General features: G+C 28.7%; 2 protein-coding genes across 4 annotated transcripts; both read left to right on the forward strand.

Annotated features, from left to right (window-relative positions):
- The first annotated feature begins 3,482 nt into the window (after positions 1–3,482).
- Positions 3,483–6,986, forward strand: LOC101266604 (F-box protein PP2-A13). The gene is made up of 3 exons (XM_004234314.5): positions 3,483–3,999; positions 4,744–4,859; positions 6,342–6,986. Exons 1-3 carry the CDS (start codon positions 3,661–3,663, stop codon positions 6,760–6,762), a joined length of 876 nt encoding a protein of 291 aa, XP_004234362.1. The 5' UTR covers positions 3,483–3,660; the 3' UTR covers positions 6,763–6,986.
- A 5,445-nt stretch (positions 6,987–12,431) lies between these two features.
- Positions 12,432–16,435, forward strand: LOC101266305 (F-box protein At4g00755). Of its 3 annotated transcripts, none has more exons than XM_004234313.5 (6): positions 12,432–12,538; positions 13,083–13,304; positions 14,487–14,900; positions 15,002–15,183; positions 15,560–15,678; positions 15,875–16,435. In XM_004234313.5, exons 2-6 carry the CDS (start codon positions 13,178–13,180, stop codon positions 16,140–16,142), a joined length of 1,110 nt encoding a protein of 369 aa, XP_004234361.1. In that variant the 5' UTR covers positions 12,432–12,538; positions 13,083–13,177; the 3' UTR covers positions 16,143–16,435. The 3 variants fall into 3 exon arrangements, with proteins under 3 accessions (XP_004234361.1, XP_010317578.1, XP_069152352.1); XM_010319276.3 differs by having other exon boundaries at positions 12,471–12,707; XM_069296251.1 differs by lacking the exon at positions 12,432–12,538 and adding an exon at positions 12,775–12,992.
- The last annotated feature ends 1,758 nt before the right edge of the window (positions 16,436–18,193 follow it).

Genomic DNA, 18,193 nt, shown 5'->3' on the forward strand with positions numbered 1-18,193 from the left:
TTAGATTCGAAGTTGCCGATAATTTGATAAAGATCCTTAATGAATAGTTGTTGGACAAACAAATAAGATTAGATACTTTATAATATAGTATCAGGATCTTGAACACGATAATCTTACATAAAATTCGTTAAGGCACATACCTAATAAGGAACACATTATCACAAAGAAAAGCAGAAGCGTTAGTTGTGAATTAGTTCCTACCTTTTTGTCCTAACTTTATGTTACCACAACCATAAGCTGGAATTAATGTAGAGAATATGTGGTAACCTTAATGGGTGGAGGGAGGACCAATTTATAGAGGTTATGATTTAATACGATAACCAATTTACGGACGAGATATGTTCCTTATTAAATATTATTTATGGTATTACCTGGGTTACAAGTAAACTTGGGCCATAAGTAAGAAATAATTAATAGTAATTAAATAATAATTCTTACAAAACAATCTCTTTTTGTGAATCTCAAATCCACCATTGCAAGAGATCGATGAGACGAGGAAAAACTTAAAATTCGATACATAGTATAAGGAAATCACGAGATTCAATTCTTTGCAAATTGTTAACACAATTCAAAATACTTATGCTAGTTATCATAAGTATTAATTATGATAACTAATATCGTATGTTAATTAGCATATCTAGAATCTTATCCCTAAATTCATATTATGAGTTGAAGTAAATATTATTTATATTCATATGATTGGGAAATTCTCAATTTAATACGTTCATATATTTTTTTTTCCCCAAAGAACGGAGAAAAAAAAAAGACAAAATTAAAAAGAAGTGGTTCACGTGTTTTAATATTAATACTAATAATTTCCATTTCAAAGTTGTAATTGTTAATATTATATTTATAACATGGCCAATATAGTAGTTTTTGTCTATTTAATATTATAGATATCCAAAGTCTTTTCAAATGATGAAGCAAATAGGAGAAAGCTAGGAAAACGACGTGAGTCGTGACTCACGTGTTTATGAATATTAATTTTAATTTCATAGTTGTAATTATAGTTAATAGTCTTAACATGGCCAGCTTGTCTTAATTACACTTAAATAATACAAATAGAGTGCTATAATTAGAGTAGCTTAAAAGGTTACATAATAGGATAAGACCCTAAACGTGAAGACAAGTTGAATGCTTATTCTTCATGACAACCATAGATGATAATACAAGTAAACTATCTTTTTTGACAGATAATTAAGAGTGGATTTGATTTGATAATTAATAAGATTATATTCCACTCAATATATAATTAGCCTATCATAATTATTTTCATCTTCAAACTCAGATTCTTATTAATTAAATGAGGAGTCATATTTCGTTGTTATTTTTTTAGTTAGTCGCTTAAATTTTAAAAAAAATCACTTAACTATCGTTAGGTTAAGTGAAATGAAAAGAGCAATTTCTTTAAAGGAAAACTTACATAGATATATGATAATAAAAATATTTATCATTGATAGCAATAATAATTTTTTTTCACTTAATCACTTTTAATTCATTTATAATACAAGTTTAATACATATTACAAAGAACAGTTTATTATTCACATATAATACAAGTTTTAATGACGAATAATACATTTATCACATATTTTAATACACTTATAATACAAAGTGACAATTTTTTACTAAACAAATATGATATATTTTTAAAAAACAATTATAATTCATATATATTGCATACATAATTCACTGTTAATATATATTACAAATTTAACAAAGCATTACTATAAATAATAATAAACAAAAAATATCACTAAATTCAATAACTATTTTCTAAAATATATTAATTTATGTAATTTTTCGTTTCTTTAAACAAACGGTTAGCAGTGTGAACCAAATTTAGACACGATGCAAATAGCTCTAATGAATGTGGGCTCAAAAATATTTAGTTGATTTGACATATATAAGTTGTTGAATAATAATAATCGTGTGTCGTTGCATATCTCCACAAAGTTACTATCTAATTATGAAAGTGGGGACAATTTTCTCTCGTAGAATAATTAGGCATTTTGTTGCATTTTTTAAAAATGAATAATTTGGCTAATTTTTTTTATAATTTAACTTTAAAAGAATTATAAAAATTAAAAATAGACGAAGAGACTAATTTATACTATATATTTGATTTATTCAAAGGTGAAGTAACAGTTACATATGTTGCTGTCGAGATAATATTTTTGTGTATGTTGGTGAGAAAATGATCAAATTATAATGTTCCTTGAATGTACGGGATTGGGAATCGTTTTTTATATATACCACATAATCAAAATAGTTTTTGATGTATAAAAAAGTATATCATTTTGATCTTTATACATACCATATTATATACTCGAAATAATCTTACTTCACGAAGAAAAAAAGTTATTCTTATTTTCATCTTAAATTTCAAGATAACAATGTAAGTGAAAAAATAAATTATTTAAATTTAACCACCTAAAATTCACTAAAATTGCTCGACAAAAGGACACAAGACCCTTTGACAGATGTTCCCAAGATGACCTGCATACTTATTACTGTGACCACATGCTCATAATACGACTTCGTATTTTAAATTAGGTAACTTTCACTTATAGCTAAATTATATTTGTATGTTATTATAAAGTTTGTATAATTATTCTTTATAGTAAATATATAAATGTATAATTCGTTATACTTATATAATTGTATAATTTGTTGGTTTATTTAGTTGTAATGGTATAGTTTGCTAGCCTATTTCGCTGTAATTTTATAATTCGCTGGCCTATTTTGCTGTAATTGTATAATTCGTTGGTCTATTTTGCTGCAATTATATAATTCGCTGACCTAATAATATCTGTATAAAATTTGCATTTGTATACAATTGAATCGAAGTAAAATGTTTGTATATTGTATAATTATAAGTGTATAGGAAGAAGATATATGTTTTTGCATGTGTATATATAATTTTCTCTCTCTTTATACAAAACAGAAACACAATTTATACACTTTTGTTATATAAAGTGAGAGAAAATTGTATTTCACTGCAATTGTATAATTCGCTAGCCTGCAATATCTGTATAAAATTTGTATTTGTATACAATTCAATCAAAGTAAAATGGTTGTATATTGTATAATTAAGTGCATACGAAGAAGATATATATTTTTGCATGTGTATATACAATTTTCTCTCGCTTTATATAAAACAGAAACGCAATCTCTGCTTTATAAAGCGAGAGAAGCGAGCAGAACGAGAGTGGCGAGCGACAAACGTTTGTTACAGAGCATAATTAAATCAAACAGTAGATACTCTATTTATTTTAGATTATTAATGTATTATTTTATACGATTATCTCTTTTAATATTATTATTTTTTCTATCTCAATTTATTATACATATTTCATTTTTATATATATTTCTAAATTATCTAAAAATATGATAAGTCACGATAATCAATAATTTAAATATATACTTTAAAGAAATATGTCTCTACTACTATAAAGTTGAAAAAGTCTTCAATTCCAAAACCAACAACAAGTACTTTCTTTCTTCTTCCTTAATTAAATTCGTTTTCCTCTCTTTTGGAGAAAGTCCTTCCTTCCTCTTTACTCAACAATTCATTCATATTATACCATTCCACAATTATATCATTATTTTGCTTTTTTTATGATCACAATATTCTAGCTAGGAGTTTTTATTTTCATATATGGGGGCTAATAATTCTGGCTTGGTGGATCATGAGAAATTAACAAGTAATATGAGTCCTTTAGAGACAGGACTTGGAGACTTGCCAGAAAGCTGCATAGCTTTGGTCCTTACACATCTTGACCCAATTCAGATCTCTAAAATTAGTAGAGTCAGTAGGACATTCCATCAAGCTTCATTAACTGACCTTGTATGGGAGCCAAAGTTGCCTCAAAATTATCAAATTCTTCTCAAAAATTATAAAAATCTACTGTCAAACGCTAGCGACCAACACTTGACAAAGAAAGATATATTCGTCAGATTGTGTCGTCCGAATCACTTTGGGAGTAGCAACTACAAGGTGTGCATATGATCCTTTTTCTTTTGTTCTGATATTACGTTGAATTCATCTTATTTTTTTGGTCAATTTTAGTTATTTAATTGCTACAATTGTTAAAAAGGAATAGTAATTAAAGTTAAAAATAAAAGATTTGGTGACTGGTAAAATAATAAGATTTGCAATCATTTTTTACATTATCTTTCTATAAGTAGAACATTCTTGTTCATTTGTAAAACACACCAAAAGTTAGATAGAAAAATCAATTTGAGGTATTCCATAGACTATGCAAGAAAAAATTATCTGTGAAGAAAAATAAAGTGTGAGCGATATTTTAGTAAGGTGGAAACCAAAAGAGTGTTGTTGTGTAGTAATCACTTTAAGTATTGTATTCGTGAATACACTGTGTAAAATTCTTTACTATAGTGATATCAGTTGCTCTTCTTGGCCCGTGATTTTTTTCGTTATTGTGAAGAATTTTCACGTAAATTTCTTGATGTCGTTATTTTTCCTTTTTTATTTCCATTACTTTTATCATATATGTTATTGTGTTTATCAGCGTTTTTCCAACATATTACACTGAATATGTTATTATTATTGAATAAGTATAATTTTCTTTTCAAAATTCCTTTTGTATTTGGTGAAGGGAAAATAAAGAACAAGGAGAACAAAATTTACAACTTTTTTTTTAAAAAAAATAATTTATATTTCTTATATAAATATATTTATTAATTATTTGATGGAGATATTAATGTTTATATATGGCAGGTATTTTGGATGGAAAAAAATAGAGGAATGTGTGTTTGTATATCGTGGAAGGAAATGAAGATAACAGGCATAGAAGACCGCAGATATTGGACCCATGTTACATCTGATGAATCAAGGTTTCTCCGTCAACTTCACTTTTCGCGCTATTTTAACTGTCGTTTTAATTTTTTCTACTATATAATTTATTAAGTTATCTCTTTAAACAAGACATTGAAAAGAGTAGTACGTTTCAATTTTAACGTAATAATCATGCATTACATTTTCATTATAAATATTAAATAAAGAAATTAGAAATGTCTTTGATTATGGGACATGAATGTTGAATAATGTAAAAGAAAATACTTTGGCGTGTTGGGTGTATCAAGAAAGAGATTGTTTTGATTAATAAGCAAATTAAAAGATTATTTAATTACTATATTAGAATATGAATAGGGAGTTGGAGTCATTTAAAAGAAAAAAGAAATAAACGTAACCAAATTATGATAGAAAGGATCCATTCATTTTTAATCACAAATCTTTGAAATAATTGAATTTACACGGTGCGGAGATAATCTTTTTTAAAAAAAAAAATAAAAACGATGCATATCTAGCTGTCAGAAAAAATTAAGTCTTTCCACATACACAAAATATTTTACGTATCTCTTTGATCTCAATTTTATATGATATTTTTTATTTTTTGAGAGTCAAATATTTAAGTTAGACTAAAAATTTATCTATGAAATCTCTAATTTTTGTAAAATAAAACTTATATATTTGTAAATTAGCTAAAAGTATCATACATCACAATATTTAACAATCAAAATATTTAAACTCTATATAAAAAATCAACAATTAAAAATAAACTTCTTTAAATTTTGAAATCCAAATATACCCTTTGGTGTATATTTTAACACTATATACACTCTAGTGGTTTCTTTGATATGGAGAAAACGTGGGAGGATGAAAATTTGACATTTGAACAAATTAAATGAATTCCATAGTGATTAGTGGGATTGCTTTTACTTAAAAGATAGGGAAATTTTCGAGAGAGAAAAAAATTGTTACTGTAGTTAATTTTTTATATAAATGTTTTTAGTGTCGGTGATCAACCGATTAATAGTACGTTCGTATCATATTATAAATATAATTTATAATAAGATACCTTACATCAAACAACAGGTTAAAATGCATGATTTGAATGAGTGAAAATCTTTTAAATGTGAATATATATAAGATACCTTTCTATATTAGATCTAGCAAATGTATGTGGCTGGCAATTTATATCATTTAACGACAATGTTGTAAAGAAGTCAACTAATCGTATGGTTGAGAAAAAAATAATCCTTTTGATAAGCACTTTTATGATTATAGACTATAGTCTTATCCAACGTAAAAAACGTGGTATATATATAATTCTTAGTGTTGGACTTATGACTGTTCCAGCTAGCACCGTACTTTGTAGCCTTATATTATCATTCATTATTATGAGAGTGAAAAAAAAAAATCTTTCCATATTATCGATTGTCTCAAAAATACTTTTGAACTATTGAAAATGCTCAAATATGTACGTCTAACGATGAAAGTAACATATTTGAACGTTTTAACTGATAATTCTACAGGTTCAACACATTTGCATTTCTTAAACAAATATGGTGGGTTGAAGTGGAAGGGAACTTAGAGTTCGAATTCCCAGCGGGGAACTACAGCGTGTTCTTTCGTCTTCAACTGGGAAAAACGTCGACAAGACTAGGGCGACGAATCTGCACCGTTGATCAAGTGCACGGGTGGAATATCAAACCCGTTCAATTTCAATTATCAACATCAAACGGCCAGCAGGCAAGTGCACAATATTACTTGAATGAGCCAGGAAAGTGGATAAATTATTATGTTGGAGATTTTGTTGTGGACAGCATGCAAACAAAGTTAAAGTTCTCAATGACTCAAATTGATTGCACTCATACTAAAGGGGGTCTGTGCTTAGACTCTGTGCTCATTATCCCTACTCACATTGGACCAAAAAAAAGTATGTTAACTTTTTGAATTGTACATGGCGGAGTTTGACTTAGCGATTAATGAAATGTATGTAAGGGTTTGAGTTTAAGTAGGGCAAAGATTGTTCGATAAGTTCTTCTCAATGGTTAAACTTTAGTGGACATAGCTATTAGTAATTGTAGCAAGTAAAGATAGATTCAGAATTTAAACTAATGCGTTGAATTGTTTTGAATTACAACATTGAATATATAACGTTGAAAATTGCCTGGTAATTTCTTCTCAATGGTTAAACTTTAGTGGATAAAATTATTAGTAGTTGTAGCAAACAAAGATAAATTCTGAATTTAAATTTATTTTTTGAATTTTTATCAGTTTTGTTCAACGTTAAATTAAATTCTAGTTAAAATTAGGGAAAATTGTCCAATATAACAAACTATTAAATCAAAAATATATGGTATAGCTACAGTTTCATTTCATTCTAATTCGTAGCAAATACATTGTCATTCTCGCCTCTATCTCCTATATCTCGCTCGCCATTCTCAAAGTCTCTCTCGCCTCTCTCATTTTTATACAAACAAAAATGTATAAATTGAGTTTGTGTTTGTATTTATACAATACGAAAGAGACTCTATATATAAATACAAATACATATCTCTATATCTTATACACTTATAATTACACTAATACAAAATTTCCATGCTCAGAGTTCTATTTTGTCTTTCTCTTTCTCGCTTTATACAAAATACAAATTATACATATACAATGTACAAATTATGTTTGTATAAAGCGACAGAGAGATTTGCTACACAAATATATATTTTTTAATCGATTCAATTGTATACAAATTCAATTTTTATGCAGATATACAAATACAATCATTGATATATATATATATATATATATATATATATACACACACAAAAAAAAAATTATCTAATATACATATATAATTCACCTCTCAACTTTATGTCCTTTTTCGTTTGCCTCTCTCATCTCTCTCCTATTGTATCTCACCATCTATCGTAACACAATGAATATATACATATACAAGTGTCCTTTTCATATACACAAACACTCGATTTATACAAATCGCTGCTATTTATATAAATCAGATCGCTAATATGATCTTTATGTTTGCTATTTCTAAAATTTACTGTTAAAATTATTTGTTCAGATCAAAAGATATTTTAGTAAATCTTTATTTATTTATTTATTTATTTCTTAATAGCTTTATGGACCATTGGTCCTTTTATATCTTATAATATTCATCACACTCAAAATAGGCTGAGATCCAATAAGTCTATCGGCCCAATCTAGCCAAAATAATGCCAATAGCCTAGCCCCAAAAAGAGAATAAAAGGACAACTCGATCTTGGAGACCAAAAACTTGTCATCCCCCAAAAATAGTAAATCTTAGTTGTATATCTTATATTTATATTTTCATGTCGAATGTTATGAATTCAAATAAATTGTAATTAAAAGTTTATATCCGGTTTTAATACAATTATTATTTATTGAAATAGTTAAGATATGTGTCTGCTGGTCGCAATGTAAAACAAAAACAAAAAAAAAAAAGTAACTACATGGCTTGCTTACTATCCTACTAGACAACTACCACCATGTTCCAAATGGAGATAATTAGTTGTCTTACTATCTAAAATGACTTTGTAATCCATAAATTAGATCAGGTCATGGTCTTGTAGTCATGTAGACGTTTAATACGATTTTTTTTTGTATTATAACACAAACAGTTGTGTGTTGTTAGTTGCTATAATTATTTTTTTGCAAGTCAAATTTGATGAGCCAATATAAGTAGGGGCGTGCAAAAATTGAATCGAAAAAATTTTATTGAGTTATTAAGTTAGTGGATTTATAAAAAAGTTATTGGGTTATTGATTTGATATCTATTTTTACTATTGTTATTGGGTAAACCGATAACCCAATAAGACGATAGTAATTATAAGTTTACCCTTCCTAAATATTAATTATTAATAACTTAATATATAACTAGACATTGTAACTATATCAAATTATTAGTACTCTATCCACTTCACACTAGGTTCGCAATTGTAGCTATTTGATTTTAATTTTAGTTTGTAATTATAGGTTGTAGCTTTTGCAAGTTTGTAAAAGTCTTAATTTGGTTAACATAAGAAATTTCATTTTATGTTTTGGCGATCGTGACATGTAATTATAGTTTTGTAATATATTTTCTTATTGATGCAATTTCTCAATATCTTTCTTGTTTCACTATATCAAAGCATTTAGAGAAGTGAAAAGTCATAAAATATTTTACGGATATATATGTATTGGGTAAAAGAATTGATAATGATAAAAAATTGATAAAAAAAATATCTTATTGATTTGTTATTAGATTAGCATATTTAAAAATCCAAAACCAATAGATCGAACCGATAATATATAAAACCAAATCGAACCAATCGTTGCTCTTTTCTGACTCATCGCGTTAGATTATACTTTATCTTTAATAATATGATTTGAATTCTGAAAGTAAGTAGAAAAGCAAAAAAAAGGGTAGAAAAATACGAAATTAATGATTTGTGAAATACTACTAGTTAAAATATGGATATTTCCAACTTTGGTATAATTGAAGTGGTAATTTGACAAAATATGTAAAATTTTGTTCACCTATCTAATTCCACATAATTTTAACACAATCCTTGGGTTGTTGTTTGTTGTGAGATAATATGGTCAAATAATTTTCCTTTGATACTTATCCTCTTCGACAACAAATCTTTTTTTCATTATTAAATCACATAAAAATAAAAATTATATTGAATTGGTGCGATTAAATTTTTTCCTCCAAAATAGCATGATCTCTAAATGGGATCATGTTTTCCTAAACAATATATGTAGTAACTAATTCTCACCCGACATGCGTCAATTAGAGTGTATTTGGTAAGAAGGAAAACATTTTCTGGAAAATGTTTTTTAATTTTTTCATGTTTGGTTGGAACAAAAGTTTTAAAAAAGGTTTTTCAAATCAACTCATTTTCTTCAAAATTAAGGAAAATGACTTCCCTTCAAAAATTAAGGAAAACATTTTTCAAAACTCTCCTCCAATTTCAAATTATATTTTTTTGGGGGAAAAAATTAATTAAAAAAAATACACTTTCAAAATTTTGTTTTTTCACCCGATCCCTGATCCCCCCCCCCCCGGCCAGCCCCCCAACCCCCCCCTCTCCCCAAAAAATTAATTTTGCTTTTTAAAAATATTTTCAACTTCAAATTTTTATTTTTAAACTCCTAACCCCTCACCCCCAACCCCAACCCTCCCAAAAATTAATTTTGTTTTTTAAAAATACTATCAACTTCAAATTTTTATTTTTTCACTCCTCCCCCCTCCCCCGCCCCACCCACTACCTCAACCCCACCCCCTACCCCCTACCCAAAAAAATAATAATTTTGATTAAAAAATATTTTTTGAAGTCATAAATTATTTTTGACTCTAGTAAAAATAAAAGATGTCTCTCAAAAATATCTTTCATTCATAAATAAAACACTAAAAATCATTTCCGAAAAATATTTTCTACTCACCAGTCAAACATGAGAAAATAAGTTCAAAATTTACTTATTTTTCAAAAAAAAAAAAATTAAAAAAATATTTTCCATGGAAAACATTTTCCACTTTACCAAACACTCCCTTAATGTTTTTCTGTATTTTTTTCCCTAAATAAAAGCAAACTTTTGATAGGACATATGGATAATTATTTAAATGTTATCGTAGTTGCCTTTTTGTCTAATGAAAAAAGGTACATTTATACAGCAGCAAAAATTAAGCAAGTAACATGTAAGTATACATAAGTATATATAAAAAGTAAAAAGTAAATTATTTTTTTTACTTTCATTTTATATGTCTTCTTTATTAAATAGTTAGTTCATACTAATATTTATCATCTTATAAAAATAATACATAAATTGTAATATTATTTCTGTTTTAATTTGTGAGTTATTGAACTTCAAATATATATTTAACTAACTTAAAAAAATTAAATGAATAATTAATATTCATTAATTTAATTAATTAATCAAAATAAATTAAATCACATTCTTGACTTAAAAAAAAATTAAATAAGCTTAGAATAATAAATTTTGTGCATTGATTAATGCACATAAAATAAAAGATGGTGGTATACAAATAGTAAGGGAGAGAGTAATGTGATATTTATTAAATTTGGAGAGTCAAACAAGTATTGAATTATTATGACACATAAATATTTTTATATAGTTTATTAATATTTTAAATTAGTAATTGTTATTATATAATATTATTTTTTATGTAAATTATTAAATATATAATTAACTAAAATAAACGTACGACATAAATTAAATTAAAAACAATACAAAATAGTAATTAATAAAGTAGGTGGACTCACAAAAATTAAATTAAAATAAATTTTTGATAGAACATATGCGTAATAATTTAAATGTTATAGTAGTTGCCTTTTTTTTTTGTCTAATGAGAAAAGGTACATTTATACAGAAGCAAAATACAAAAGACTTCAGTAGCAAAAAAAAGCTAACAAAAATATCATTGTCATACATGTAGACATGTTGACTAACACAAGCCTGCTGGTAAACTCTTATATCATGCACACTAATAACATATAGTCGTGTGTAAATAGAGCTGTCAATTTAAGTTAGCCTACTTTATTCAGCTTAATTTATATATGATTTGATATTTTATAGGTCTGATCATGTTAATCTAATTTTTGTGTAGGCCAAAAATGATCTACTCAATCCACAAGTACGTGGCTACAGATTTGTTTGTCTGGTTCACTTTTTACAAAAATTATATTATTTTTATAATTATTAAATTAAATTATAATTTATAATTTAAATTATCCTAAATATCGATAAAATATCACACGATGTTAATATTACTATTTGTTAATCAAATCCACAAATAAAATTATGTTTATAATACTTATCAAGTTTTGTTTTCAAGCGAAAGTACAAATATCTAAATAGAAATATTAATCTAATTGTTTTGAGTTTGGACAATCTTTAATTTTAAAGTTTAATATTATATTATATAATTATTTTTCATTGGCCCACCGCCAGGCCTTACCATTACAAGAAATCTGTGAATTACATGAGAATTTTCTTGGGGATTAGTATAAAAATTTGTAGGAAACTTATTTTCCTGCAAATTTTCATACTAATGCCCATGAAAATTCACATGTAATTCACAATTTTCTTACAGTGTACCGATGTTTCTCGAACCCCACAAATCAACAGGCTTATTCAGGATTAGAAAGCCCTTTTACTAAATGAGCTTCAAAAATCTTAACACAACCCTATTAAATCTCGAGTTAGACCAGACCGGCTCAATGGGTCTAGCCCATATTGACGGCTCTAAGTGTAAGTGTATTTAAGTGTATGTAAAGTAAAAGTAAATTAATTCCTCCGTTTCTTTCTATATGCTATTTTTATGATAAATAGTTAGTTCATAATATTTATTATTTCATAAAACAAAAAAAAAAGGAATAAATTTTAACATATTTTCTATTTTAATTTTATGAGTTTATTAGCTTTGAAAGTATATATTTGACTAGCATAGATAAATTAAATGAACTACTCATATTCAAACTAGTCAAAATAAATATATTTATATTTATTAATTTGAAAAAAAAATAAATTCACTGAATTAATTAATAGGTGTTGAGTGTACACGTGCAGGACAAAATGTGAGAGGAAATGTCATAAAAACCCATGTTTGTCATTTTCCTTGTGTGTTTATCTTCTTATCCCCCTCTATCTCTCTGCACTTTGCTTCAGAAAAAAACTCCAAATTTAGCAGGTAACTACTACTTACTTTATCCTTCTTTTCTACCTAAAAATAATCTGAAAATTGTGTATCCAAGAACCACATTTGATTCTTGAATTTGTATAAAAACTTCGTTCTCTTTCTCATTGAAGTTTTCTCTCACCTGGGGTTTGTTTTTTATTCCAATTCTTGCAAAAAAAAGGTGAATTCCTTTCTTCACTACCCTTTTTTCCCCTTTTAATTGTACTTGGGTTTCACCAGATTCCATTGTATGTTTTTTGATAAAGCTATCTAATTTGAAGTATTTGTTTGAACCCCAATTGTTCTAAGAACGTGAAATTTCTGTATATTAAGATACCACATTAGGGGTAAATTGATTGTATAGATTAAATCAACCCAAGTTTCGAAAAAAAAGGAGGGATGAAATTTCTGTATTTATGTATTTGGATTGGAATTGTGAATTCAACTTTAAAGATGCTTTGGAGTAGTATGTTTTGAATGACTTATATGTTCTACACTTGTTTTTTCTTAATTCAGATTATATGGTTTTAAGTTTGTCTTGTTGGGTTTTTGATAGGTGACTGAACGTGTTGATCGTTGAAAGTGATAAAGATTGAAGCTTTACGAGGTTTCGTTTTAGGGGAATAAAGTAAAAAGTTTGTAACAAAAGAAATGGAGGGTTGTGGGGATTTTGTGCAATGCCTTTTACCTGATATGTCTATAAAGATCCTAAGTTGTTTGGATAACCCGTCTGATCTTATCCGGGTTTCTGCTGTGTCTAGTTCTTGGCGTCAATTCGGTAACTATTCTATTTATGCTCTTCATTTTACTACTGTTTCATTAGCTTATTTGTGCTAGCTGTAGTTTTGTTAGTCTCAGCTTCGATCAAATTGAATAAATTTGAAGGATTGGTGATTATGCTATGCTCTTTGATTATACCTGTTGGATGCTGGATCCTCCTATATCTGTCCATCACTTGGCATGACCATGAGAGGGTTTCTTTGGAAATGGCTATGATAATATGAAATGCAGTCTCTTGTTCTTTGATTATTACTTTCAGTTGTTTCTTGTACTTCGACTATCGTATTAATTTGTTGTAGTACTGTTTTGTTACTATTTATTGTTTCTTGTACTTCAATTATTCCTTTTTTGACTGTTTTCTTCTTGAGCCAAGGGTCTTACCGAAAACAATCTCTCTACCTCTGAGATAGGGGTTAGGTTTGTGTAACACTCTACCCTCCCCAAAACCTACTTTGTGGGACTACTCTGGGTATGTTGTTGTATAATATAAAATGTCATTCCTTCATCTCTTCACATTCCATTACTTCCATTCTATATCGATAGCCTGACAGAGGTGTCCTTATTTCTATTGACGAGATTTTAATTCTTTTTGGTATTTATTTAGTGCCATTGTCAATTTTTATTACTGGCCTTGTGCTGTTAAAAGATTTGGATCAGAATATGATGCAAGAGTTTCTTTGATGGAATGAGAAGATCGAGATTTCCCCATCCTTTGTTCTTTCTCTTTCCCATGTCACATTAGTTCAGTGTACACAATGTTGAAATCACCATGAAATATGAACACTCTCTAACCCCTTTCAAAATCCTTGGAGTAACTGCTAAAGTTGCTTCCATGTGACCAGGAGGTCACAGTTTCAAGCCTAAGAAACAGCCGCAGGCAGAAATGCAAGGTAAGGCTGCCTTCAATAGGCCCTTGTGGTCAGGCCCTTTCTCAGAACCTGAGCATAGCGAGAGCTTTAGTGCACCAGGCTGCCTTCTTTTTCTTAAGTGCATTTTCCGCCTGTCTGGTTCTTTTGAATTTTGTCAGAACTGATAGTTCCTTGTGTTTACTCAGACCAAGACACCCTTGTGTTCGGGTTGCTTTTACTTTGATCTCTTAAATCATTCATTTAGGAGTAGTATGCAACTCTGTTTTTTCTTATTGACTGCCTTTTATATTTGATATTCAATTCTTTTGCAGTGATTGGAAATGACTTGTGTAAGCATCTCTGCTTAAAGAGATTTCCTGAAATATCAAGTGTTGGAAATATGATTGAAGTTGAAAACACTGTTTTACCAGTGGTATCTCAGCCTGAAAAGTCTACAGAGTGGTTATGTCTGGAGAGGAATCATAGAGTTTATGCATTTTTGTCACGCGGCCTTTCCAACTGTATGACGGAAGACTGCTTAATAGATGCAATTCATGCATCAAGCACTGACAACTATCCTGAAGAAAGCATTCTGAATACATTAAAACCAGGCGATCGTGTTGAGCGCAGAGCTTCATACTGGTCAAGTGGAGGGCAAAGTGATCCTACAGTTCCCGAGACACTAACATATAAATTAATCTCAAAGCTGTGCCTGATTTCAGAAATTCATGTACAGCCATTTCAAGGTTGCACCTCAAACTCTAATCTTCTATGACGTTTTGGAATTGTTCCTTCTGCTTATTTGTTTATGGTTTCATTAACCAGAAACATTATGATTTTGTAACAGCATATTTCCAGTTTGGCTTTCCCATTTATTCAGCAAAAGCTGTGAGATTCCGGGTGGGACATCCTAATGTTAAAATAGACGTAGAAAGTGACAATGGACAAGAATCTGTGGCTGGTCAAGCCCGATCTTTCTCTGACAAGGTTGTATGGACATATACCTCACCAGAATTTCCCTTGGTTCAGGTAATAAACAGTAGTGGTATTTCCGATTCCTTTATTCTGATTAGTTCTTACCCCTGCAATGGTCAAATGATACTCTAGGCTGACATCTTTCTTTGGGATAATAATTAGTTCCCAAGTCATAGTACTGCACGATTTCCCCAAACTTAAATTATTCCTGATCCTACTAGTGTTGGAGCATGTCTTTGTTGGAAGTATACCACCTATTTAAAAAAACTAGTAGTTGTTCAACTGTTCATCAATGAACTAATCTTCTTCTTTTGCTGACGAAAGCAACCAATTTAAAACCAACTTCAGCTGCAGCTAAGTTTTGGTTAAGATTTCTACTTTTATGTGTCTCGTCTTAGTAACAGCCAACTTTGGCATCTTATGGGTACAGGACAACATCTTGCAGAAGTTTAAGCTGCCAGAACCTGTTCTTTGCATTGGCGGGATCCTACAAGTCGAGCTCTTAGGCAGAGTTCAGAAACAACAATTGGATGGTCTATATTATATATGGTTAGTTCCCCTTCTTATGATTTGTCGGCCTCAAAATTCTAATTGACTTCTATTATCCGTGATTAAGTACTACAGCACAGTCTACCATAAGGTTGTTGTATATCTATATGAACTCATCGGTTTTAAAGGTCATGAGTATTAGCTCAGGACTTGAGAGGTTTCTAAGATAGCTTTTTATTAATTTGCCTTTTTATAGTGTGTCGCATGTCCAAGTTGTTGGAAGGCCACTCTTGTCAACATTTGATGTTGAGATACTCGATGAATCCGGGAAGTGCAGTCTGAAGTACTGCCCAAAAGAAAGGTTGTTGTGCGAGTCAAGTAACAAATCTACTAAAGGAGAGTCAAGTAGTCCTCCTCGGTTTCACAGGTTCAGGGCAAGCTTAAGGGGATGGGAGCAAATGATCCTGACTACACTACTTGGAGCCGGAGCTGGCGTTGTTGATGATGATGATTCAGATGACTAAGACGTCTAGCTTTCGTTCCTTTCAAGGCGTAGCAGTTGTGTTTCTGTGTTAAAATATGTCACTAGACTTGCTTTTGGACACCACTGCTGTAGTTTTATCTATAAACAGATGTCATGTCCATGTATGGAAGGCACATATCGTCATAAACATGTTCAATAATCTATAGCTTTGTTTCCTATTGCCATTCCAAATGCTAAATACTGTATTACTAATAGAGGGGCATAGCCCGTGTAAAATGTTCTTTAAAATTTTTATAAAATAGAGAAATCGCATACCATGCTAATTACATCCTATTTCGGAAGTCTTCTTAATTACAATAATTTTGTAATTTTCATGCTCTCAGATACATTACTCGGTTGTTCGATACATTGTAAATTATGCATTACTTAAGATTCAATTGCGTCGAATATATTTCTCTACTGTCGAATATATTGGTTTTTACTTTGTTGTTGTGTCAGATACATTTCTCTATTGTGAAAAATAAATATTAGAGAAATGATATTGTCGAATATATTGGTTTTTACTTTGTTGTTGCGTCAGATACAGACAAATGATATTCCCTCCCCAACTTGGTGGGGTTCAATTTTCCCATTTTTATGTCTTTTAAATTGTTAGTTATTATTTCAAAAAATTTAAAGTGATATATATATATATATTCAATAGAAGTTTGATTTCAGTTAAATCACTTGATACAAATTGCGGCAGACGAACTATAACACCGATATGGTTCATCTTTTCGATGCCCAAATGGCAATAACTATAAGAAAAAAACCCAAAGGATGTTAGTAATACAAGTATTTCAAGAACACAAAGAAAAACACGAGGAGGAAATATAAAATGATAAAATTGTTAAACTGATGAAATGAAAATAATTGATGTCAAGATTTTTGAAGTGAGCATCATATTTGACATGTATACAATTACATAGGCAAATTTTAGCCCAAAAAAGACATGTATGAACATTAGAAATAACCAGTTACCATTTAGCTAATAGAGATTATAGAATTCTTATCATTTGTCACATCTTTAATATACATACAACCTTTATAATTTTTAGTACCATTTATAATGCAGTGTTCTTCGTCCTTAACTGCCTTTTTTCTAAATAAGATGAGAAGATATGAGAAAGAATAATTCTCTCTATTCACTTTCACTCGTTCACTTTGAACTTTGCACGTCTCTCAAGAAATAATGATTAGTTAATCTACTTATTTACAAACATAATGGTGCTGAACCTCGTGCCAATGATAAATTCTTGTAATACTCCCTATTACCGAGGAACTTCAGGAGAATATTACAAGAATTGCGTTTCGATAATAGAGATTAAGGGCAGACATGCTTAGATAGATATCGAATTACATGTTGGAACATATTGTATCGAAATAACGAATATTGCATTGAAATATTTAGTTATATATATGATTCATATATGTTACTTATATTCTTTCTTACAGATATTTAAAATAGCATTAGTACAATATTATATATCACATCTCATTTAATGTCATTTTGTATCTAAGAGAGGATTGGTTAGTATTGTTAAAGATTTTGATGATTTTAATTATGCTGCTTTAATTGAAACGTTTTTTTTATAATTGATTAACAAAGAGAAGCACATTTTCAAAAAATATTTCTGCTTGTTGTAAAGTGTTAAGTTTGATCTATCATTAATTGAGAATTTTTTTATAAAGTTAAAAATCATAGTTCTTTAATACATGAGAATTCTTAAATTAAAATCGAACAAATTATGGTAGTAAAATTTATTGTATCATAACAGAGATCAAACTTCAAATTTCAACATACCAAATTGATTTGATATGATAATATTATAGTATAATATGTTTAAAAGTTGAAAATTGAAATTATTGAATATTTGTATATTGTTACTCTATTTTTAAGGTAACTCATTACTTCTTATTTTGTCTTTACGATAGGTAAGATAATACAATTTGTAATTATTTAAAATTTATTGGATACAAATTTCAAAAATAAGGCAAATATATTAAATTAAAGATATATTACTTCAAATAAATATTTTAGATTAACATAAT

The sequence above is a fragment of the Solanum lycopersicum genome, chromosome 3 (genome assembly GCF_036512215.1).
Source record: "Solanum lycopersicum chromosome 3, SLM_r2.1".
NCBI lineage: Eukaryota > Viridiplantae > Streptophyta > Magnoliopsida > Solanales > Solanaceae > Solanum > Solanum lycopersicum.

Bases quoted from the DNA above. Each gene is read 5' to 3' on its own strand.
- LOC101266305 (XM_004234313.5), top strand. From the start codon at position 13,178: ATGGAGGGTTGTGGGGATTTTGTGCAATGCCTTTTACCTGATATGTCT. The intron at 15,184-15,559 runs GTAATAAACAGT...TTATGGGTACAG, and splicing joins CAGAATTTCCCTTGGTTCAG to GACAACATCTTGCAGAAGTT. The intron at 15,679-15,874 runs GTTAGTTCCCCT...GCCTTTTTATAG, and splicing joins GATGGTCTATATTATATATG to TGTGTCGCATGTCCAAGTTG.
- LOC101266604 (XM_004234314.5), top strand. From the start codon at position 3,661: ATGGGGGCTAATAATTCTGGCTTGGTGGATCATGAGAAATTAACAAGT. The intron at 4,000-4,743 runs GTGTGCATATGA...TATATATGGCAG, and splicing joins TTGGGAGTAGCAACTACAAG to GTATTTTGGATGGAAAAAAA. The intron at 4,860-6,341 runs GTTTCTCCGTCA...ATAATTCTACAG, and splicing joins GTTACATCTGATGAATCAAG to GTTCAACACATTTGCATTTC.